Below are 24,479 nucleotides of genomic sequence, written 5' to 3' on the forward strand. Positions count from 1 at the left end.
GGGAATCTATCAGATCTGGACCTGGAGTTACAGAAACCAATCTTAAGTCCTTTGGTAGAGCAGCAAATGTCTCTTAAACACTGACCTATATCTCCATTCCCTATTTAGTATAACCATTAAGTGATGATATTTAAACCAAATTGTAAACAGTTTTTCTTCAGCATTGGCAATTAAACCCAGATACTAATATGTGCTCCTCAAGGCTCTGCTACTGATTTATGTCCCAGACCTAGACAACTACTTTGTCAGCATATAAAGATTTGCTTTGTATTTTGAAGTATCTTTTCTTTTAAGGTTAAGTAATGAGAACCATGTGTGGTGACTATGGGAAGCTGAGACAGGAGGATTATCATTGGTTTTAGTTGAGCTTAAACTACATAGGCTGATCCAGTCTGTTTTGAGCTATATGTGAGACTGCCTCGCATAAAAACGAAACGAAACAAAACAACCAACCCCACTGCCCCAATCAAACCAACTCAAAACAAAAAACCAACCAACCAACAAAAACCTTAAAATACACACTTTAGATTAGTTGTTATTTCTAGGAAAGCTACAGTTTTAATGGTGCAGCTCTGTTTGCTAGGACAAATATAGAAGTTTAAGATTTGTGAAATCACTTAGCCATTTTACTGAGGTTTTTGCTGTTTAGAATTTGTAGTTATGACCAAGCCTGTTCAGTCAGTCAACAGGTTCTCCAGTGAAGGAGAGAGGATTAAAAAGAAAAAAGACAATTAGACAACATTGTAGCAGGGTTCAATCAATTCTGAGGCTGAAGGCAGGTTTAATTTTTCCCAGTCTGCTTTTATACCATTTTAGTTACATGCAAGTATTAAGGGCGAGTAGCACAATGAGGAATCAAGCAAGACAATAGTTAAGGAACAAGCAAGACAATAAAGCCCCAATGATCACTATTTGATCAAGATGTTCCAACTGGTAATGAGGACACATGCTCCACTATGTTCATAGCAGCCTTATTTATAATAGCCCGAAGCTGGAAAGAGCCCAGATGCTCCTCAACAGAGGAATGGATACAGAAAATGTGGTACATTTACACAATGGAGTACTACTCAGCTATTAAAAAGAATGAATTTATGAAATCCCTAGGCAAATGGATGGACCTGGAGGGTACCATCCTGAGTGAGGTAATCCAATCACAAAAGAACTCACATGATATGTACTCACTGATAAGTGGATATTAGCCCAGAAACTAGAATACCCAAGATACAATTTGCAAAACACATGAAACTCAAGAAGAACGAACACCAAAGTGTGGTCACTTTGCCCTTTCTTAGAACTGGGAACAAAACACACATGGAAGGAGTTACAGAGACAAAGTTTGGAGCTGAGATGAAAGGATGGACCATTTAGAGACTGCCGCATCCGGTGATCCATCCCATAATCAGCCCCCAAACACAGACACCATTGCATGCTCCAGCAAGATTCTGCTGAAAGGACCCTATATAGCTGTCTCTTGTGAGGCTATGCCGGTGCCTGGCAAACATAGAAGTGGATGCTCACAGTCAGCTTTTGGATGGAACACAGGGACCCCAATGGAGGAGCTAGAGAAAATACCTAAGGAGCTAAAGGGGTCTGCAACCCTATTGGTGGAACAACAATATGAACTAACCAGTACCCCCAGAGCTCGTGTCTCTAGCTGCATATGTAGCAGAAGATGGCTTAGTCGGCCATCATTGGGAAGAGAGGCCCCTTGGTCTTGCAAACTTTATATGCCTCAGGATGGGGGAACGCCAGGGCCAAGAAGTGGGAGTGGGTGGGGAGGAGAGTGGGGTGGGGGTAGGGCATGGGGGATTTTTGGGATAGCATTTGAAATGTAAATGAAGAAAAAACCTAATTAAAAAAAAAGAAACGGCAAATAATAAAGTTCTTTTGTATTAGAATTTAAGAAAAATTTAAAAAAAAAAAAGATATCTGAGCCTACTTCTTTGTTCTACCCTAAAATTAGATTCTTACTTCCTTGTCCTTGGCCAATGTCAGGTCCCTGCCTGAACTTACTTCTTTGTCATGTCCTAATGTCAGATTCCTGCCTTGGCTTGCTTCTTTGCTGTGGCCTAAGGTCAGATTCCTGCCTGGTGGCACCCCAAAAGGCTATCCACATAGTTAGAATTGTAAGTTAGAAAATGACAAATGAGAAAACCTGTTTTCTTGTGAGTCTTGGAAAAGGGATCAATTAATATCTGTTAAATCAGGATAGGATGTATTGGTTTTAATATTACAGTAGAAAAGAATTCAAGGGATTAGAAGGTGGGATATGTTGTTTCATGATAACTTTGTCGTCATGATATTTATAAACATTTTAATTACAAACAATTTCATTTTTTCTGTATTTTAAAGTTATATTCAAAACACAGTTGAAATCTTTTTCTGTTTGATATGTGTTGTCATGGCTTCATAAGTTTATGAACTCTTCAACCTAATTTTTGTTTTGCAAATGATGAAAATCAGATTTGTTTAAATGAAGGTAAGTTAGGGAAGTTATGTTTTTAAAAAATGATTTATTTTGTGTATATTGATGCTCTGTCTGCAGTTATGTTTGTGTAAAGGTGTTAGGTCCTCAGGATGTGAAATTAACAGACAGTTGTGCGCTGTGATGTAGGTGCTGGGAATTGAATCGGGATCCTTAAGAAGAACATCTCATGTTCTAAACTGCTGAGTTATATCTCATTAAAAATTCAATTCAAAACTAATTTTTAAATACTTTTATGCAGAGAAGAGGGTAAGATTAACTCGTATTTGTTTTTGTCTTCTCTTCCCAATAGGATCAACAATATTACCAGTCATTTCAGGTCCTAGAATATGGTAAGAGTTATTCATTTTTTGAAGGGAAACTGTTGCATTTATTACTATATATAGAGATGAGAAAATTTCAAGAGACATGCTATTTAAAATTAAAATCCCAATAAAGATATAAGTTTAGTATTCCTTCTAGGATTCAACATTCCTTTGCAAATGCTCTGAAATTATATTATTATAAAGCAAAAGGGGGCAAGATCTAACATTCCACAACGTCAGTCTTTTCTTATGACAGTTTTTCATTTTCTGTTTTTTTGAGATTTACTTATTTTTATTTTATGTATATGAATGTTTTACCTGTCATGTATGTCCGTGCACCACATGTGTGCTGTGCCTGTGAAAGCCAGAAGAGGGCGTTGGATCCCCTTGGAACTAAAGCTACAGATGGCTGTGAGCTGCCATGTAGGTTTTGGAATCAACCCTGGGTCCTCTTGAAAGGCAGTTGGTTCCCTTAAAGAATTAGCTGTCTCTCCAGCCTTCTGGTTTTGTTTTGTTTTGAGAGAGGGTCTCTTCATGTAGTGCCGTCTGGAACTTGCTTTCAAGAGCAGGCTTGCCTCAGATTTGTGGCTATCTTCTTACCTTGGCCTCCCAAGCACCTGGCTCCCCTGTACTTATAAAATATTATTATTTTTGACTCTTGGAATACTAAACATTGGAATTGGGGATGTGGTTCAGTTGAGAGCATGGGCAAGGACCTGAATTCAGTTCCCCAGACCCAAAAAACCCCCAAATTATCAATTTGACATCAGTTACTTTCCATAAATCTTTATTTGGTTGACACAGTGGAGACGGTGTTCAGCTAAGGTAGAACATCTTCGTGCAGGCGCCATATTGCATTTATAAGCACACAGACGAAAGCAGTGGCTGGCTGTTCTTGGTGGATAGAGAGAAGGCAGAGATGAGTAAAAGCTTAAGGCCTCCCTAAGAACTGATCAATTAGTGTCTTTGAGCTTGTAGATGAGCCCTTTTTTTTTTTTACATTGCATAGCATATCCTACTTAATTTTTTTTTAATTTTTAATATTTTTTTATTACATATTTTCCTCAATTACATTTCCAATGCTATCCCAAAAGTCCCCTATAGCGCCCCCCCCCCACTTCCCTACCCACCCATTCCCATTCTTTTGGCCCTGGCATTCCCCTATATTGGGGCATATAAAGTTTGCAAGTCCAATGGGCCTCTCTTTCCATTGATGGCCGACTAGGCCATCTTTTGATACATATGCAGCTAGAGACAAGAGCTCCGGGGTACTGGTTAGCTCATCATGTTGTTCCAACAATAGGGTTGCAGATCCCTTTAGCTCCTTGGGTACTTTCTCTAGCTTCTCCATTGGGAGCCCTGTGATACATCCAATAGCTGACTGTGAGCATCCACTCCTGTGTTTGCTAGGCCCCGGCATCGTCTCACAAGAGACAGCTATATTTGGGTCCTTTCAGCAAAATCTTGCTAGTGTATGCAATGGTGTCCGCGTTTAGAAGCTGATTATGGGATGGATCCCTGGATACGGCAGTCTCTAGATGGTCCAGTAGATGAACCCTTTAATTTGACTTATAAAGCCCTTTGTGATCACTTTTAACCTGGCCAAAAGAATTCTGAAATCTAGTTTGTTACGTCTTTGTGATTCCAGCCCCCCTATCTTCCATGGTACTTTCCTATCCATGCCATGGCCTGGAACAGGGACCAGCAGAGTCTTTTCCTGCGATGGGACTGAAAGTAGTACTCTGGTTTCTGTAAGCCACAGCATCTGTCTCAGTTGCTCATCTGTGTCTCTCTAGAACGATAGCAGACACAGCCAACACATAAGCGAATGCCACTATCCTGCAGCAAGCTTAGGCATCATCACACATTTCCCTTTTGTTTGTTCCAACCAGTTAAAATGAGTAAAAGCCACTCTTAGCTTAGGCTGGCCATACCATTCTGCGACTCCTTAACTGGAATTTTGTGTGTCACCCAGAGCCCCTCACCCTATATAGGTGTACGGATATAGACATGTATCTGGTTCCAATAGAGATGTGTTATACATGTAAAATTCATCCCAACACTTAGTGCAAGAAAAAGAAAGTCCATTTATAATACATTTAAAATTTTTGCTAAATATTAAAGCAAGAAGACTTTAGACAAGTTAAGGAAAATATTGCAAAATTTACTTTACCTGTTTATTTTTTAAAAATGTGATCACTAGAAATGAAAAATTACACATGTGGCTCGTATTTTATTCCCTTTGGTCAATGTTCTAAAAGAAATCATAGGGAAGTGACTGTTTTTTTTCTTGAGAAAGGATTTCATTGGGTACTCTCCACTCCTTGGAACTTGATAAGTAGACCAGGCTGGACGTAAACTCATAGAAATCCACCTGTCTCTGCTTCTCAAGTGTTGGGATTAAAGTGGTGAGCCACCATGGCTGGCATGATCAAAATTTTTGTATGTTGTTTTCATATTTCACTGTGTTGGTGCTGGGTGGTTACACGGCCTTGGTGAGGTACAGTCATAGGGTGATTGGTGGGCAACCTATAGTATTTGAAGATTTGTATTCTTTGGAGAGGTGTGTGGGAGGGACATAGTTGTCCTATGTGACTTTTTTGAGCTTCCCTCCTACACTGGCTTAGAGTTTATCAATGTCTTGGCACATTGAGTGCCTTTGGTCCCATGGGTTTGGGGTATTTTACTGACTTAATAGCCTTTTTGATATTTATCTTACATAAATTGTGTTGGTGAGGTCCCTTAGAGGAGTCTCATGTATTTCTTTGGTCACTGACATTATAAAAACTTTTCTATAGGCTCAAGCTAAAACCACAAACAGTTTTTTAAAAAAAGATTGTACTGTTTTTACAAAAGATTTATTTATGTATATGAGTACACTGTAACTGTACAGATGGTTGTGAGCCATCATGTGGTTACAGGGAATTGAATTCAGGACCTCTGCTCACTTCTGCTCCTCTCACTCCGGGCCCTCGATTTATTTATTATTAAATATAAGTACACTGTAGTTATCGTCAGACTCACCAGAAGAGAGTGTCAGATCTCATTATAGATGGTTGTGAGCCACCATGTGGTTGCTGGGATTTGAACTCAGGACCTTCAGAAGAGCAGTCAATGCTCTTAACTGCTGAGCCATCTTTCCAGCCCAACCACAAACATTTTTATTGTGTTAGAGTATTTTATTTTAAGGAATATTAATTGCAAAACATTTTGTGGGAGCTGTTGAGATGGGTCAGTGGTCAAGAATGCTGCCTGCTCTTGTAGAGGACCTGGGTTTGGTTTCCAGCATCCATGTAATGGCTCCTAAGCACCTGCAACTGCAATCCCAGGGACGCCACATTCTCACCTCTGCAGGCTCCTCTTGCACATGTGGAATGCACATGCATACTTTCTGGCGCTCACACACATGCAAAATGGATAAGTAAATAAACAAACTTAAAGCGAGCAAACAAACCCATTTTGTTATTGTATAAAGCTGATCTAAGTAAGGCTATCTGATGGAGTTACATAAAGGGCTTTTGATTTATGTTAACACATGGATCCTAATACAGCCGTGTTCAAGAAGTACCAACTATCAACTCGTGAGAACAACTCTTATTTTTGTGTGCGTCAGCTTCAGAGGTTGATGAAATAGATTTCTTTAACAGATTGATTTTCTTTTGCAGTGTTACCGAAGTTCGAAGTCACCCTGCAGACACCGCTGTATTGTTCCTTGAAGTCTAAGCAGTTAAATGGCTCCGTCATAGCAAAGTAAGTTGCATTTGCCTTTTGGTATGGCTCTAAACTGTTGTAAAACAGCGTGGAAAAAAAAAAAACCCTTCATACACACGTAAGAGTACTAGCACAAAATTTTCCTTTTAAAAAAGTCTTCTACTCTGTAGTAATCAACTGTCTGCAATACTTCATTTAGCATAGGACAGATGTCCACATCTTTACTTCAAGCTGTCATTCCTAAAATATTTCCCACAGACTAGTGAGTAAGAGCTGGTAGAATGCATCGTCAAATTTCTAAAACATTGGGTACTAGGGGCGGGAAAATAGTTCAGAATGGGAAAAAACCTTAACCACTGAGTCATCTCTCTGTAGCCTCTGCTTCACATTTGAAGCCAAGATTAAAATAAAAATGCCTTGGAGAATACATTAAGTTATTATTTTCAAGCACTCTAAACTATCATATGACACAACCATTTAAAAATGCAATATCCTGGCATTCTGGTTTTGCCTTTATTTAATAGTTAACAAGACACAGGCCCTGTTAGGTGCCGAGGGCTCGGGTGAGTGATTTTGATGTCAGGTCCCCAATAACTTCACTGTTTTTGCTTGGAAGGATGGTATATTTGAAGGTGGATTTTTCTTTCTTCTTTCTCTTAATTTGGAAAATTCTGCATTTGCTTTGGAGTTGGACCAGAGGAGAGGTTATTTCTGTGTCTAATTAACAGATTCAGGAAACATCAGTTTACTATTACAATTTGTGAACTGCAGAGGAAAACTGGCTTTACGGGTTAGCCCAACGTTTGAAATAGAGATGGAAAGAACCCATTTTAGAAAGACTTTCTGGCAGTAAAATGATTTACTGAAGATCGCCTTTCCTTTACGCGAAGAAATGCCGCCATTATGAGAAGGAATAATTAAGGAAATAAAATTAAGACCACTCTGGAAATCAGTCTGGCGGTTCCTCAGAAAATTAGACATAGTACTACCAGAAGATCCAGCAATTCCTCTCCTGGGCTTATATCCAGAAGATGTTCCAACTTGTAATAAGGACACATGCTCCACTATGTTCATAGCAGCCTTATTTATAATAGCCAGAAGCTGGAAANAACCCANATNTCCCTCAACAGAGGAATGGNTANAGAAAATGTGGNACATTTACANAATGGAGTACTACTCAGCTATTAAAAAGAATGAATTTATGAAATTCCTAGGCAAATGGATGGATCTGGAGGATATCATCCTGAGTGAGGTAACCCAATCACAAAAGAACATACATGATATGCACTCACTGATAAGCAGATATTAGCCCAGAAACTTAAACTACCCAAGATATAAGTTGTAAAACACATGAAACTCAAGAAGAAGGAAGACCAAAGTGTGGATACTTTGCTCCTTCTTAGAATGGGGAACAAAATATCCATGGAAGGAGTTACAAAGTTCAGAATTGAGGTGGAAGGAAAGACCATCCAGAGACTGTCCCACCCAGAGATCCATCCCATATACAACCACCAAACCCAGACACTATTGCATATGCCAGGAAGATTTTGCTGACAGGACTCTGACATAGCTCTCTCTTGTGAGTCTATGCCAATGCCTGGCAAATACAGAAGTGGATGCTCACAGTCATTTATTGGGTGGAACACAGGGCCCCTAATGAAGGAGCTAGAGAAAGTACCCAAGGAGGTGAAGGGGTCTGCAACCCTATAGAAGGAACAATAATATGAACTAACCAGTACTCCCCAGAGCTGTGTCTAGTTGCATATATAGCACAGGATGGTCTAGTCGGCCATCAGTGGGAGGAGAGGCCCTTGGTCTTGCGAAGATCATATGTCCCAGTACAGGGGAATGCCAGGGCCAGGCAGAGGGAGTGGGTGGGTAGGGGAGAAGGGCAGGGTAGGGAGTAGGGGGCTTTGGGGATAGCATTTGAAATATAAATGCAAATATCCAATAAAAACATTAAAAAAAAGACTGTGAATTGTCAGAGAATCTGGTTTGACAGGAGATGAGTTTGAAATGATGTTTAAAAAATTAGTTTTTAAAGTTTCCTTGCTTAAAAACAAAATAATTTTTTTTTTGGTAGCTATAAATAAATGCATTTGGTACTCTATAGTCTAAGGTCTGACAATCCCTCCTGGAGAGTTCTGGGACAGTGTGTGACAGTTGCCTATGGTGATTTTAACTTCATTAACATCCAGACATTTTTACAGGTGTGAAGACATCCAGACGATGGCCAGTCCAGCTTTCTAGCCTGAGAGCTTTCCCTAGTTTTTTTTAGAGCTCATTATCGGAGAAGCTGTGCCTTCCCTTAATGTTCACACTTCTGTGATAGAGGCCTCAGATTGGCAGCGTTTGAGCTGCTCTTAGATGCTTTAATTCAGAGTTTCATCTGGAGACCCAATCTGAAGGATCACTATCTGTTAAGAACGCTCTTCGTTCTTTGTGCTTTTGTTGGTGTTTTTTGTTTTCTTGGGACAGATCATTGAGAAGTAGCTCAAGCCGACCTTGAACTTGTCCTGTCTCAGCCTCCTGACTGCTGGGATAACAGTGCTACGTGGTGGACTTGTGCTTTTTTAAAAATTGTCGGAGAGGTGCACTTTTAATGTAATTCTTCTCTGTTGAATTGCTAATGTATGCTTATTGAAAGTGATATATATATTTTTTCTACCGTGTTCCTCTGACACCATCGAGTTGAAAATGTAATAATACAATATTTTAAAAATTGTTTTCAGGTATACGTATGGGAAGCCAGTGAAGGGAAGTCTGTCACTTACATTTTTACCTTTATCTTTTTGGGGAAAAAAGAAGAATATCACAAAAAGTTTTGAGGTAACTTTTGCAGATCTTTTATAATCTACAACAGGGATAATTTCAATCTCAATAAAAAAAATAACTATAGGACCCAGTGGGGTGTGGTGGAACACACCGATTATTCCAGCCCTCAGGGAGGTGGAGGAAGGAGGGTAAGTGGTTCAAGACCAGCTTCAGCCATGGAGCAGATGTGAGGCCAGCCCACTGGTGCTTCCTGAGATTCCTCAAAAGTCACAAAGGGATGAGCAACAGAAATTCACTACAGGAACAGCAGGAGAACATAGGACCTAGTGAACATTTATACCCATTTCCAACATAACGCGATACAGATGTGGGATATAATTATGATTCAGATCACAGTGTGGAAAATTTAAATTTTTTTCTAAAAGTAAAGTTTGGATACAGCCTTACTAAAATAAGTCTGTAAGAAAAATCAAGAACTTTCTAGCATTAGATGAGAGAATAAAGAACTCTCCAATATGACTGTGTACGAGTTTTGTTTCTAAGAATTTGAATTCCTAAAGTGAAAGGTAAAATGGATTTTTTTTTGAACAAAACAGATAAATGGATTTGCAAACTTCTCTTTTGATAATTACGAGATGAAAAAGGTAATGAATTTGAAAACGGTAACGGATGTCTCGGAAGGGAGTTATGAGAATGTGGACCCATCCTTTCCTGGGCCGGTAGAGATTATAGCTACTGTGACGGAATCACTCACAGGTTTGTAGCCTCTAGGAAGGTAAAACTCTGTGTTGTCTGTTACCTGCTTACTGTGCTAGCAAGTCTCAGGAGAGGGGACTCGAGGCTCTTCTGAGGAGCTTATTTAATGCTGGAGACTTTAACTTGTGGAGTGTTTCATAAAACAGTGACATTCACAATCTATGAAACCTGGACTTCAACTTCGTGTTGGCTATTCGTCCTCCCCTCCCCTCCGCCCATTTCAACTCTATTTTTCTAGCCTTAGAAAAACACAGGGGGCCTACATTTTCAGTGGACTGTCTGACTTCCTCTTCTTTCTTTTCTCCTTTGTCACTTCCTGGACAGTTTACTCTTTTTAATAAGAACGTTAGAGTTAGTTGGTTGGATCCTTGTATTACTATTTCAGCAGACTGCTTCAGTTGTCCCAACAAGCAAAACCTCTTTGGTCTGTGCTTTCTTCTCCTGGTGTACACCACGGGGAGAAGAGTGTGCTAAACTTTGGTCTTTCTCTTGGGATTGTGGTCAGTAACAAGAGTAGACTTATGTGCCCTGATATCTTTAGCCCCTTCAGCAGAAGCTTAGGTGGATACACCCCCCTGGTGAAAAGGAACTTTCACAACCTACATGATGCAATCTCCAATATAGGTATCTCAAGAATGGCAAGCACCAATGTGTTTTTCAAGCAACATGATTACATCATTGAGATTTTTGATTATACGACTGTCTTGAAACCATCTCTCAACTTCACAGCCACTGTAAGTTGGTGTATTTATTACTAGGCATGAGTCCTGGAGAAAGGAGGCAGACTAGGAGATCATGTGTTCTGTGTCTTTAAGTAAAAAAGGTGATGGCTTACTTTCCCTCTTCAGAAATATGAATGTGGCTGGGTGGTGGTGGCGCACACCTTTAATCCTAGTACTTGGGAGGCAGAGACAGGTGGATCTCTCTGAATTCAAGAACAGCCTGGTCTATAGAGCAAGTTCTAAGAAAGCCAGAACTACACAGAGAAACCCTGTTTTGAAAAACAAGCAAGCAAACAAACAAACAAAAAAAAAAAAGGAAGAAAAGAAAAAGAAAAAGAAAAAGAAAAAAAGAACATGGAGAATTGCTTCCAAGTGACTTTTGTCTAATATATTTTTTTCTATAAAGTCATTTCTTTTTCTTTTGTTTTTTTAAGATTTATTTATTTATTTTATGCATATGAGTACACACCATGGCTCTCTTCAGACACACCAGAAGAGGGCATCAGACCCCATTACACATGGTTGTCAGTCACTATGTAGTTGCTGGGAATTGAACTCAGGACCTCTGGAAAAGCAGCCAGTGTTTTTAACCGCTGAGTCATCTCTCTGGCCCCCAATGTTAATTTTTATAAGGACTAAAATTTAATTTCATCAAAGATATAATATTTAAAAATTATCATCAAGGATATACTGTATTTTCCAGAGAGAATGCAGAATTAATACTTATTATTTGAGTAAATTGAAAAAAGTAAACTAGGAATCACCCAAAATACTGTGGTGCTTTTTCATGACATGTTCACATGTAGGACATTTGGCCATTGCTCCTATCTATGCTCCATCTCTCAACTTGAGTGCATTTTGTCAGTGTGCAGGATGTGGTATTTATGAAGCTGAGGGAGACCAAGGAAGGGAGAGCTGGCTTTGTGGGTGGAGATGGAGGTTATTAAGGGCTGCCTATAGAAGAGGGAGCCTTAATGATGGATGGGTGACAAGATTTGTAGTGTTTTAAATGTTGGAGCACATGGGTGGGAGGCAGGGAGCAAAATGAGATAATGCAAAAGGAGCTGTGGTTGGCAAGAGCAGAGCACATTTAGAAAAGTGACCGAGCCTGTGTGTTTGCCACAGAGGACTTGGCCGGATTTAATAGGAGGCAAAGCTTCGGAAACTCTAGGAGATCCTGAGCTCCAGAGGGTCTCCTAGATGGGTTGACTGTTATGCTCTAGGCAGTGAGATTTGGAGCCTATGGACACAGGTGGGGTGGAAGTGGGGTGGAGTGAGTGTGTGTGTGTGTGTGTGTGTGTGTGTGTGGTGTGTGTGTGTGTGAGAGAGAGAGAGAGAGAGAGAGAGAGAGATGCCACGAGAGCAGTGTTTGAGGAGGACTGTTGGAGGTTTGGGAGAAGAGAGCAGCAGCGGCCAGGTGTGAGCCTAGGAGGCATCCTGTGGTGGTGGCAATGGAGGTGGAGAGGAAGGGCAGAGAAATATAGGTCTTGGTACTCAATGAATTTGGGAGGTGGGGGAGTGGGGGTTGGTGGGCAAATTGAGATAGCCGGTCTGTCAGGATTGTGGTGGTTAGTGAAAACAGGAAACATATTGGTGGTCGGTCGCTTGGTACTAATTTGCTGACTCTGAAGTGATTGGCTGTCAGGTAGAGAGTTCCTCAGCTGGAGCTCCAGGATAAGGCGGGTATGAGAATTTTGAGTTTGGGGTGTAAACACAAAGAACTATGAAGCCAAGCCAGCTGAGAGTTGGAAATTTTGAAGGAGGAAAAAACAAGGAACTGACAGGGAGTCAGAGTGTCACCAGACTCGGGGTCATAGCTAGTGACCCAGTGAGCCATGTTTGGCCACCTGTCCTCTGTAAGCTGATTAAAGCAGTCAAATTAGTGATGAAAAACAGAATGGAGATTTATTCAGGGCAGCCACAGTGGGATCCAGAGATCCAGTCCCTCCAGGCTCACTGTTGGAGTCATGAAGTGAAGGCTTAAAGAGAGGCCAGCATTAGGGATCTCTAAACAGTCTCGAGGCAAAGCACAGAGCCACCAACAGACCATCACTGTCCCTCCTATATGGTATCTAGAAAGCTGGGACTCTGGGAGAAAAGTCTCCCCTCTGGCTGATGCAGACCCTCTTCTCCCATGAGATTCCTGGGGGAGGTGGAGACTCCGGTGACTTATGTTCCTTATGTCAATAGTTTGATAACCAAACTGCAGGATACAAGTGTGTATTTAGAATATCTTCACTCCTGTCAATTACAACAGAACAAAAAGGAGGGACATACCACCAAAGAGCTGTGTTAGTCAAGAGAGCCACATGACTAAGGTGGCAGTGATCATGGTGCCAGACGCTTCCTAGATGTGGATTGGGGTGCTACCAAAAATTGTCAAAGTCCAGCATTATGAGAACGGTACAGACAGACTACATTCAACTGGGCTTAACTCTTTTGCTTTTCCTATTATCTGTCTTAAAATATTTTGTTTTAACAATTAGGTGAAGGTCAGCCGCTCTGATGGCAATCAACTAACTCCTGAAGAAATAGAAAATGATTTGGTCACAGCAGTGACCCAGCGGAAAAATAACCACCCTGAGAATCCGGGAGATCAGGAAATGGATTATATCCAGACCACAAATTATACTATCCCCCAAAATGGAATCATTAAGGTTGAATTCCCAGTCATGTCCATTTCCAGCGAGCTACAACTGAAGGTATGATCTGGTTTCATATCACAGCAGTGGTGTTATTGCTATTGTAACTTTGTGAGAGATACTAACATCGTTAGAGTTCAAAGACCATGGGGCATGGGCACATGTCTGCCTCACATGTAGGGGAAGTGTTAGAACTCATTGACCACAGTGGCTAAGCTCTACTTTGGATGTTTCCCTGTAATTTCATCTTAAGGACCACAGAAAGTATAGCAATGTGAAGATTTTGATGGAGAAGTGCCCCACACCCTCATCTTGGTTGGTTTTCAGTTACTTGAAATCACCTTTCCCGAGCTTTCTCTCCTAGCCTGGGCTGCCTGAGAAAGTCCATGATTCTTGTAACCTTTCTTTTGGTACCAGCACTGCCAGAGCCAGAGCCCTAACTCAGTGGGAACAACACTGGTGGGAATGAGCTCTGGCCTCACTGCATACCCCAGCCTGGCCTGGGGCTCACTGTGTGGTTCCAACTGCCCTCAACTCATGATCTTCCTGCCTTTGCTTCATGAGTGCTGGGATCACAGGCGTGTCCCTTGCTGGAACTTGCTTTATAGACCAGGCTGGCCTCAAACTCAAAACAGAGATCCTCCCGCCTCTGCCTCCTGAGTGCTGGCATTAGAGATATGAGACACTACATCTGAGTTTTTGACTCTTCACTTAGGTGGGTCAAGCAAGGTGTGCTGTTTCTTGCTTCTATATGAGCTTCCTCTGGGAAGAAGGAGAGGATCCATCTTACGTTTAATTCCATCTTCTATTAGCATTTCTTTGTTTCTGAAGTGAGGGGCTACACTTTCTTCTTCTGTGCTACAATGCCAAAGATCCACCCTCACCCTTCATATTTTAAAGCTGTCAAATTCTGTGTAGTATGACCCACAAAATGACAAGGAACCAATGTCTGGTGAATGTGTTTCTGCACGAAAACAAAAATCAAAGAATCTGGCTTTCTGTGGTTGTTGGGCACTTAGCATTTCTTCTCAATTTACTGAAGCTGGACATTTACACGTTGTTGCTTTTGTTACAGGCTTCTTTTCTTGATGGTACAAGTTCTGTGACAGTCCACAGTATGTTTACCTCTCCTAGTAAGACGTACATCCAGCTTAAAACCAGAGATGAATATATAAAGGTAATGCTTGTGACCTGCCTGAGGATTGCAGCCTGATTTGATGTTCTTATAATTGGTGTGTACATATTAACTAATATATATTTTTTCTAGGTGGGGTCACCTTTTGATTTGACGGTTGGTGGCAACAGACAATTCAAGGACTTAAGCTATATGGTAATTGATTTTTAAGGTTTTCTTTATTGATTTACTATTATGTGTGTGTGTATGTGTGTGTGCACATGTGTAATGTGTGTGTATGAATGCAGGCACTTGTGTGTCATGGCATGTATGAGGAGGTCAGAAAGAACTTTCAAGAGTCGATTCACTCCTTCTATCATGGATTTCAAGGGTTGAACTCAGGCTATGAGGCTTGTGTGGCAAGCACCTTCACCCACCTGGCTGCCTCTCAGGCTAGTGATTTCTCGGAGTATGATCTGCTACAGATCCACCTTAAGTAATATTTACCTTATGTCTTCATCAGACTTCCTAGCTCATTACAGATTAGTCTGCTCTTTTTTTATTGTGTAATCAGTTTTCTTTCTTTGACTATATTTATATCTTCATTTAAAACAGATAATTAAATTTTACACCAAGAACAAAACAACATGTGAATTTCTCGTCTATAGACAACATGAATCCCTTGGTGAGAATTATGAAATATGAGAAAGAAAATTAAAGCCTGCCACCTTGGTCTTGTAGTTTTGCTAACCGAGCTCTCCCATTAGAGCTCTGTATTTCTTTCCATCTCATGCTAGGTTCCAAGACAAAGAAATGGTCAGTGCAATAGGGGCATTCTCAGAAATGACCCTGAATGCACAGACCAAGCTCAGTGCTGGGCTGGCAAGATGGCTCAGTGGCTAAGAGTATGTACTACTGCTTTACAAAAGACCCTCGTTCAGAGTGGAGCGCAGCTGTTGGGCAGCTCACAACCACCTATAACTTCAGCTCCAGGGGGTTTGAGGCTTCTGCCCTCTGTGGGTACCTGTACTTATATGCATAACCCCCCTGTACAGAAACAGATATAGACACATTAAAAATACCAAAAATATTAATGTAATGTATTAAACATAAAGAAATGCACTTGTCTCAATGGATGCAGAAGAAAGGTCTTGATATCCACACTTGTATGTTAAAAATACTCAATGATGTTTTATTGGTGGGAATTACCCAATTTCACAAAGGACAAATAATAATAAAAATTACTGCCACCACTTAAAAAAAAAGTCAATGCATTAGGGGCTAGAAAGAGCAGTTTAATTTAGTCATTGTACATTGTATAAATACACAGAAACCTTGTACTGGGTTCCATAAACATGTACAGATATATGCCAACTGGAAATTAGAAGTGCAAAAAGGAAATAAAAATCGGGAATTAAAAATAACATTTGTAAAGGATGACATGAACTCTACTGCAATCTTTTTTTAACTTATGTAGATTTTTTGGTCAATATCATTCATTTGTTTTTTTCAAAGATTCATTACTGGTCTTAACAATCACAACATCTTTTTTGTTGTTGTTGAAATTTAACCATCTCAAAATTTATCACAGATTTCTGCCTGTAAAGAGGTTGTGAAGATAATTTAAGAACTTATCCTAGAGATTATTATAAATATAACTTCAGTTGAAATATGACAATCTTTAGCAAAAAATTTCACCCTCTTATGTATGTATGTATGTATGTATGTATTTATTTATTTATTTATTTTCAGGTAATATCAAAGGGACAGTTGGTGGCTGCAGGCAAACAAACTTCAAGAACTTTCTCTTTAACACCAGAGGCTTCCTGGGCTCCAAAGGCCTGTATAATCGCATATTATATTGCAGAGGATGGGGAAATTATAAATGATATTCTAAAAGTCCCCGTTCAGCTTGTTTTTGAAAATAAGGTAAGAATTAAGGTGATGATATTTAAAACTTCACTCTAGTGACATCTGAGAAATGTAATATTTCTTTGAAGAAGAATCAGTTATCCACACTGTCTAGAAACTTGTATTACTCCCTATATCCAGAGGATGTATATTTTCGTATTAAGCACCACAGTTATTTGTCAGCTGTGATTCCTGGCTTTAAGACTTTAACTCAAATTCATCAAAGTCCTTTCAGTATTTAAAAACAAAAACAAACAAACAAACAAACAAAAATTGCTCTGCCTGAAATTCCAGCGGTGACATGGACCACAACGAGTGTTGACCTCAGTGTGGCAATGAGGTAGGTGTAGAGAGCAGGGCCATTGGAGATGTGCACGGAAGCAGAGCCGGGATTTGGATGGTCTACTCCATCATCTGGAAGCTAACAGGGACAAACTTTCAGTGATCATGATGTCTCGCATTTGGGGTTCTGGGTGAAGTCTTGTCTCCAGTGCACCAATATTGGGTACTTAGTCTGAGTAACCAGCCTGCACAGGAGACCACCTCAGCCCCAGCTGTAAGAAACCCAGTGTAATCATGTCAAAGATGCCAGAAAGAGCCGTTGTTCTCACCGCTTCCTTGACCTTCCTATGTGTGAAATATTTAAAATCAGGCACCCACACTGCGCCCCCTCTACCAGAGTCTCGATGATCCTCATCCAGCGCCGCCCATTGCGAGGTTCTCTTGCTGGCGATCCTGCTCGCATTCCCAGCCATCCACTCTCTGTGGTCACAAATACCGGTAACCTGGCAAAATCTAGAGGCTTGTAATTTATCAGTCAGATTTATATCAGTAAATTCTCAACCCACAAAATGCCCACACAAAGAACTTAAAACCCAATTGATGTAAACAAAAGCTGCACACCCAGATGGGGCAAATGCACCCTAATTATTAATCATCTGTCTAAGAAATTCCCAATACTTATGGCTCCCAGGACTGCACGGTTCTGGTTCCTATTCCTCTCCTAGAGATTCCATCTTGTCTCCTCATCTCCGTCTCCCTCCCTGTCTCTCTGTCTCTCTGGACTCGTCTCTAAAACTCTCAGCCCGCCTTCTTTTCCCACTGCCCAACCACAGTCTCTAGCCTTAACTTGTGCCTGTTTTCACTGGCATATAGACAGCAATCCACAAGGATCAGTTTGAATGAGATTTGTGTACCTCTCAATATTATCTTTAAAATTGTTAAAAGTGTTGAATTCATGCTTTCTTTTGTTTAAAACGGTTTTTAATTTTTTTTTTTTTTGTATGACAGAGAGTAAGTCTAGGGCCTTGTGCATTCTAGGTAAATGTGCTAGCATTGAGCTGCACCCCAGCCTTGAGTAACTCTAACTTTCTCTAAGTATAATATAAAGTTCTATGTTTTTAATCTAATGAAAAAATTTTTTTTTAAAAAGAAGTAGCAATATATTTTCTTAGTGTCTGTCTAAGATTCACTTTATAATAACCATGTAAACCGGGTGAATTTTAGAAGGAATTATGGAGGCCTAAATAAGGAGACACACCCCTAGGGACCAGGTATGAAGCTAAGAGCAGGGTGTAAGATTACCTCCTCCAGAGAAGCAGAGTATAGCAAAGGGTGTTTTCAAAGGATATTTTTTGACAAATGAAATAGAAAATTTCAAAATTTCATTTTCAAAAAGATATTTTCTCTGATCTTTGCATAATGATAAAAAGACTAAAGTGAAAGATCAGTTAGGGATCACACAGAGGAGGAAGCCAGGCATTTTAATAGAACAGTCACTTAGAGGAAACGTCTTGGTTGGGCAGTGGAATCCAGGGTGCAGTTTGCTTTTAGGATTGAGCTAGATGACGCGGAGGTCCTCGGCAGGATTGGAACTTTCCCTCATGACAGAGAAGTGGTCGTTATGAAGTATTAGTTGGACTGGGGTTTGTGGAACATAAAGACAGATAAAGTTCAAGGGGCCATGGAGACAGCAGAGGGAGCAGATGATTGCTTCGGACCTATGGTGGTTTTCCTTTCTGCCTCTTCGTTAAGACCGTGGTCTTCTCCAGGGATTTTAGATATGACTGTTCTAGGCTTAGTCTGAGGACTGAGAACTGGAAGATGGTAAAAGGGAGGGAGCAAGGCAGAAAGGTGAAGGATAATTGGTGCTTATACCACATGGAGATGTTTCATGGTTTGCAAACATGTAGGAGTTTGAAAAAAAAATTCCGTTCCTTAGGCAAAATTGTGTATGGTTTTTGGAACTATCCATGGGCCAAGGCAGAGATAGCATCAATGGGTTTTGAGCCATCTGATTAGGAGAAAAGTTAGTTTTGCCTTCTCCTTTTCTTAGGTAAAGCTGTTTTGGAGTAAACCTAGAGTCAAGCCATCTGATAAGGTCTCTCTCAGGATCTCTGCGACACAGTCTGACTCCCTGGTGGGGATTGTAGCTGTTGACAAAAGTGTGACATTGATGGAAAACCCCAACAGTATTACAATGGAAAGCGTGAGTTTAATTTTCTCTTGTTCATGTGAAAGGGTTGTTAAAAGAAAAAAAAAACTATTGCATTTATTACCTTAAAGATTTAAAGCAAATTCATTAGTCCCTCTGAATAGTAAGAGGTGATAACAGAAAAGCCTTTAAAAGGAAATTAGCTGCCTTCCAGTGTGAGTTGGGCAGAGGTACATGTGTATTTTCTATTATATTTTTAATACCCATTATTACCCTTCAAATTTTAATTTTTGCTCTTATTACTAATTATATATATATTACTAATATTTGTATCTTTTGTGTATATTTAATTATATATTGCTAATATATAATTATATAATATGTATTCCCTGTATCTTTTATGTATATTTACTGTGCTTACTTTAAAATTTTTAATTCATTTTAATATTAATTTACATTTTTTGATAGTTCTAGGATTCAATGACAGTTTTTTTCTGAGCACTTTTGAATCCTATGAGGTGTGTGTGTGTGTGTGTGAGATCTTAGGAACTCAACCTGGACACTGTACCATGCTAGGCCACTGAGGTACATGCTATGATTACTTGTTTTATTATTAATGATTAATTATTATTATTAGTTTTTTTGAGACAGGGTTTTGTGTGTGTGTGTGTGTGTTTGGTTGTCCCTAAACTAGCTCTGAAGACCAGGCTGATCTCAAACTCACAGAGATCTTCCTGCCTCTGTCTCCCGAGTGCTGGGATTAAAGGTGTGCCCCACCATCACCTGGATTTATTATTATTATTTGAGGCAGATTCTTATTATATGACACAGATTGTTCTCAAACTCATGGTTCTCCTGCCTCAGCCTTTCAGGTTATCAGCATGTGTAACCACATCTGGCTTTTTTGTGCTGATTTTAAGTTCTAGAAGCGACTTTGTCATACTTCTGCCTCGTAGGTCTCCTCCTCTAACCTTCTGGCTGTTGTGAGTGCTGCTGCAGTGAACATTGGTGTAGAAAGACCCCCACCCTGGAGTTTTTGCTTTTAGTTCTTATGAGTATATATCTAGGTGTAGACTTGCTGGGTTCAATTCTGATCCCATGTCCATCTTTTTGAGGAAAAGAGAAAGAACCTTGACCAATCCTTTTAGCCTGTTTTGCGCATTCTTACTAGCAGTATCCTTAAAAACAGTTGGATTGCTAAAGTAATACATGAAAGGATCCCATTATTAAAAAACCTCCTACAGGTGTAATTCTGATGCTTTGATTCCCAACAAAGCTGAGCAGTTTTCTGAATATTTATAACTTATATTTATTCTTTTGTGAATTTAAGTGACTGGCTTCTTATGGAATGTGTGTTAACCCTCTTCACTTTAGCCTGCTTGTCTCTGCTAAGAGTAAACTTCAGGGCTGACCTCTATGCATCGATTGCCTGAGTCCGTAACACTTTGGTTCCTCTCAGGTCTATCTTTATAAGGAACTCTGTATTACTGAGCAGAGTAAACGTAATTTCAAATAAGAAATGTAATTGTGGTTGGTTGAATGTGATAAACAATCATTCGTATAGTCGTGGTTCCTTGATTTGTGTTATTTTCAAGTTGAGTGAACATGAGGACCGCATACTGCATTTCTTCTAAGAAATCAGTGGCGGGCAGGTGGATGGATGCGAGTCCATTCACCCTGTGTCTTATCTTCTGTGCAGATGGTCCATGAACTGGAACTTTATAACACAGAATATTATCTAGGCACGTTCATGAACTCCTTCGCTGTATTTCAGGTATGTATAGTTGGGCAGATAGTCTGAAAAGATATTAGTGTCTTTTACTATTATAAACTCTTTTATAAGTAAATATAATGGAGACTAACCTCTATTGGAGGTATGACTGAAATTCACTGTCCCAGAAATCTAACCAGAGTGGAGAAATACGTCCTTTCAGTTTTAAAAGCCAATGGAAGAATGCATCCATTCACTGTTAGATTAGTGGAATTGCCATTAAACACATTTTAAAAATATTACTATATTTGACTTTGAAAAGGATGTTTTTATGACTGTGTGAGAGGAGAAGGGAGTTGTTAAACACACACACGCACACACGCATGCTATGTTCTCTATGATTAGAGAACATTTAAACTTTGATTTTGATTTTATTTTAGTTAACATTTTTAAATTAACTTTTTCTTTTCTAGGAATGTGGTCTCTGGGTGTTGACAGATGCAACCCTTATAAGAGATAGCATTGATGAAGTCTGTAAGTAAAGCCTTAGAACATGTTTAACTCATTGTATTTTACATGTTTAACTAGTAGTACTAGTTCACCTCACGTATTGCATATCACTTGTATGGAACAGGGACTTTCTAGGTCAACATGACTGCTGTGTGCCAAAGTGTTTGCATTTTATGAACTTAGCAAGTCTGTGTGAGGATGGCAGGGAATGGTGCCTGGGCTCCAGACTGCATTTCTGAAATGAATGCCTTTCTGTAGTTTTATTAAGGTAGGGTTATAGTTGGGATGTATTGGATCATCCTGTGGGTCTAATTCGTGTTGCAAACTGTGCTGTTATTTTAGAATTAGTTAAGAGGAACAAGTATTTGAAGTGTTTGCATCCTCTAACTTTTGTTCTCTTGGCGGCTTATGACTTATTATCACTTCTGTGTACTAAAACTATCAGTGTATTTATGTTTCATCCTTATAGTCTCTATTCTAAACAACTTTCCAAATATTTCTCTATCCAGTTTCTCTCACAACTTAAAAAAAGTGTTTTCAGGCTTACTTTATGTGTATGAGTGTTTCACTTCTATGCATCACTATGCACCACAGTGTTTTTTTTTTTTTTTCTTTTTTTGGAGACAGGGTTTCTCTGTATAGCCCTGGCTGTCCTGGAACTCACTTTGTAGACCAGGCTGGCTTTGAACTCAGAAATCTCCCTGCCTCTGCCTCCCAAGTGCTGGGATTAAAGGCATGCGCCACCATGCCCGGCTCACAGTGTTTTTTAAAAAGAGATTTGTTTATTTATTTTATGTATATGACATCTTCATGCACACCAGAAGATGTTTGTGAGCCACCCTGTGGTTGTTGGGATTTGAATTTAGGACCTCTGGTAGAGCAGCCGGTGCTCTTAACCACTGAGCCATCTCTCCAGCTCCTGACTCATAGCTTTTTTCTGTTGTCCCTCTACATGTGCAGTCCTGTCTGATGCTCTAAGCAGCACTGTCTGTTGTCAGTAATGTGGCTGTGTCCTTCTCAAATATAACTTTAAAAATGATTTCTTAGCTGGGCGTGGTGGCGCACGCCTTTAATCCTAGCACTTGGGAGGCAGAGGCAGGCGGATTTCTGAGTTCGAGGCCAGCCTGGTCTACAAAGTGAGTTCCAGGACAGCCAGGGCTACAGAGAAACCCTGTCTCGAAAAACCAAAAAAAAAAAAAAAAAAAAGATTTCTTTACTGAACATCTATAGACTTAACTCTTGTTCTTGTGTAGTATAATAACTATACAACATTATATTATGTTAATATATCATACCGTATTATTATATGATATTAGGTATCAGAAGTAGTATAGAGGTGATTTAGAGTGTATGGGAATTTGTAGGTTATCTAAAACACCACACTGCTTTGTGTATAGGACTTGAGTGCTTAGAGGTTTTGGCATCCAGCCAGGATGCTAAGGAAAAGCTGCACCTATTGCATCCTTGGCTGAGAATCTTTCATGTTTTCACTACAAGAGAACCCTTCTACCTCAGTAGCAAATAGGACCCTGGACAGCTACCCCAGTGATGGACATCCATTTCTCCTCTTCTGTCTCAGAATAAGTAGCTACACAGAGGTCCAGGTGCTCTTGGCCATTTTTCGACCATGTTGAGCTAAGAGCTGCTCATGCTTTGAAGAGCAAACCCATCAATGGTCACTCTTTCAGTTAGCATTAACATCGTCAACTTCCTTTTAGGTCTAGGACTCGCAGTCTTAGTTTGTTACCCTGGGGGATTTGAAGGTCTACCTAACTTCTGTTGTCTTTTGATCACCACCATGCTGGTACCAACTCCAGTTGTTATCTTGTTTCTGTTTCTACACTCACGAGCCTTACAAATAGCTCAGGTTCACTAGGTAACACATCAAGTTTTTCATTTGTACCCATTTACAGCCTTGTGTTTCCTTTCTTTGACAAACTTGGTTGATATGATTCCATTTTTCTTTTCTGGTATGAAATTGTCGTTTTCTCAAACGTCTGTCCTAGTTCCTGCTAGAGCTTACCAGTCACTCCTCTTCCTCTAAAAAGTATCACAGTGCTTGAGAAAGGAGCTGGTTGCCATATACTACTGGCTTTGATTTAGGAATATGGCTCTAAAGACTGAAGAAATGGATCAGTAGTTAAGAGCATTGGCTGCCCTTCCAGATTCCCAGCACCCACCCAGTACCACACTGGCTTACAACTACCCGTAACTACAGTTCCAGGGGATCCAATGTCATTTTCTAGTCTCTGCCTGTACTGTGTGTAATGACACACAGACATACGTGCAGGCAAAAATGCCCATACACCTAAAAACAATAGAGTATGACCCAGGACAAATTAGTCAAGCTTTTAAGCCTCCAGTTTCTCCCTTCCACATATATTTAATAATATTATGTGTTTTGTAGGCTTGTTAGGAAAGTAAATGTAAAATCATAATTTACCCATGTACTGAACAGCTTCCTTCATACAGTGTATTAAATAACTCAAGATGTGTCATGCATGCTTGATATGTTGTGAACTTCCCACTTAGCTTATCCCTTAGGTTAAGATCATTGATTCAGTATTCAATAGACAGCGATGAAATTAAGTGTGTGCCTAGCATGCAAGAGGCTATGAGGGTTTCTCCTTGGCCTAAGGGGGCAGATGGAGAAGATGGCTGTGCCAGGGCCATGATGGAGAAGCACAGCAGGCTACAGGAGTACTGAAGGGCCCTGGGGCAGAGCAGAGTTGTTTCTTAACTATTTTTTTAATTTTAAGTTTTTTTTCTTCATTTTTTAAAATTATTTTTTGAAATTATAATTTTATCATCCCCCCTCTCTTTCCTCTTTCCTCCTTCTAAACCCTCTCCTGTAGATCTGTCCTTGATTGTTTTGAAATTCATGGCTTCCTTTTTCATTGTGTGTGTGTGTGTGTGTGTGTATGTATTCCTAGATATATAAATACAACCTTCTCAGTCTTTATAATGTTACATATATATACTATATATTATATATGCATACATGTATGTATGTTTTACAGGTGACCATTTGGTATTGGATAACCAGTTGGTGGCTTTTCCTTGGGGAAGACTGTTTCTCATGCTCTCATCCTTTCTTAATGATGCAGGGTTGAGGCCTCTTGGGCTTTCCCCTGTCCCCATTCTTCTTGCTCTTGTTCAGCTCATGCTTAGGCAGTCTCATTGGTGAGAATATGGGTGTAACTTCTGACATTCCTAGAAGACACAATCTCACTTCCTGTTCCTCTGGCTCTTACAGTCTTTCCATAGTCTCCTTTCTGAAATGCTCCCTGAATCTTAGATGCAAGAGTTGTACTGTAGATGTATCAGTTGGGACAAGGATCTACAACTTTGCATTGTGATTGGTAGTTTTCAGTAGCGGTCTCTTGTCAACATCTAGTGTGTT

General features: G+C 39.9%; 1 protein-coding gene across 2 annotated transcripts in view; it reads left to right on the forward strand.

The window, feature by feature from the left end:
• Positions 1-24,479, forward strand: part of Cd109 (CD109 molecule) — a 103,865-nt gene that overhangs the window by 36,266 nt on the left and 43,120 nt on the right. For both annotated transcript variants that reach the window (XM_021172854.2, XM_029482122.1), the window contains exons 6-17: positions 2,778-2,817; positions 6,456-6,540; positions 9,234-9,330; positions 9,873-10,032; positions 10,657-10,766; positions 13,241-13,456; positions 14,472-14,573; positions 14,664-14,726; positions 16,263-16,439; positions 18,757-18,909; positions 20,555-20,629; positions 21,040-21,100. In XM_021172854.2, the coding sequence (XP_021028513.1) occupies positions 2,778-2,817; positions 6,456-6,540; positions 9,234-9,330; positions 9,873-10,032; positions 10,657-10,766; positions 13,241-13,456; positions 14,472-14,573; positions 14,664-14,726; positions 16,263-16,439; positions 18,757-18,909; positions 20,555-20,629; positions 21,040-21,100 (1,339 nt within the window). The remainder of the gene's footprint in view (positions 1-2,777; positions 2,818-6,455; positions 6,541-9,233; positions 9,331-9,872; positions 10,033-10,656; positions 10,767-13,240; positions 13,457-14,471; positions 14,574-14,663; positions 14,727-16,262; positions 16,440-18,756; positions 18,910-20,554; positions 20,630-21,039; positions 21,101-24,479) is intronic.

The sequence above is a fragment of the Mus caroli genome, chromosome 9 (genome assembly GCF_900094665.2).
Source record: "Mus caroli chromosome 9, CAROLI_EIJ_v1.1, whole genome shotgun sequence".
NCBI lineage: Eukaryota > Metazoa > Chordata > Mammalia > Rodentia > Muridae > Mus > Mus caroli.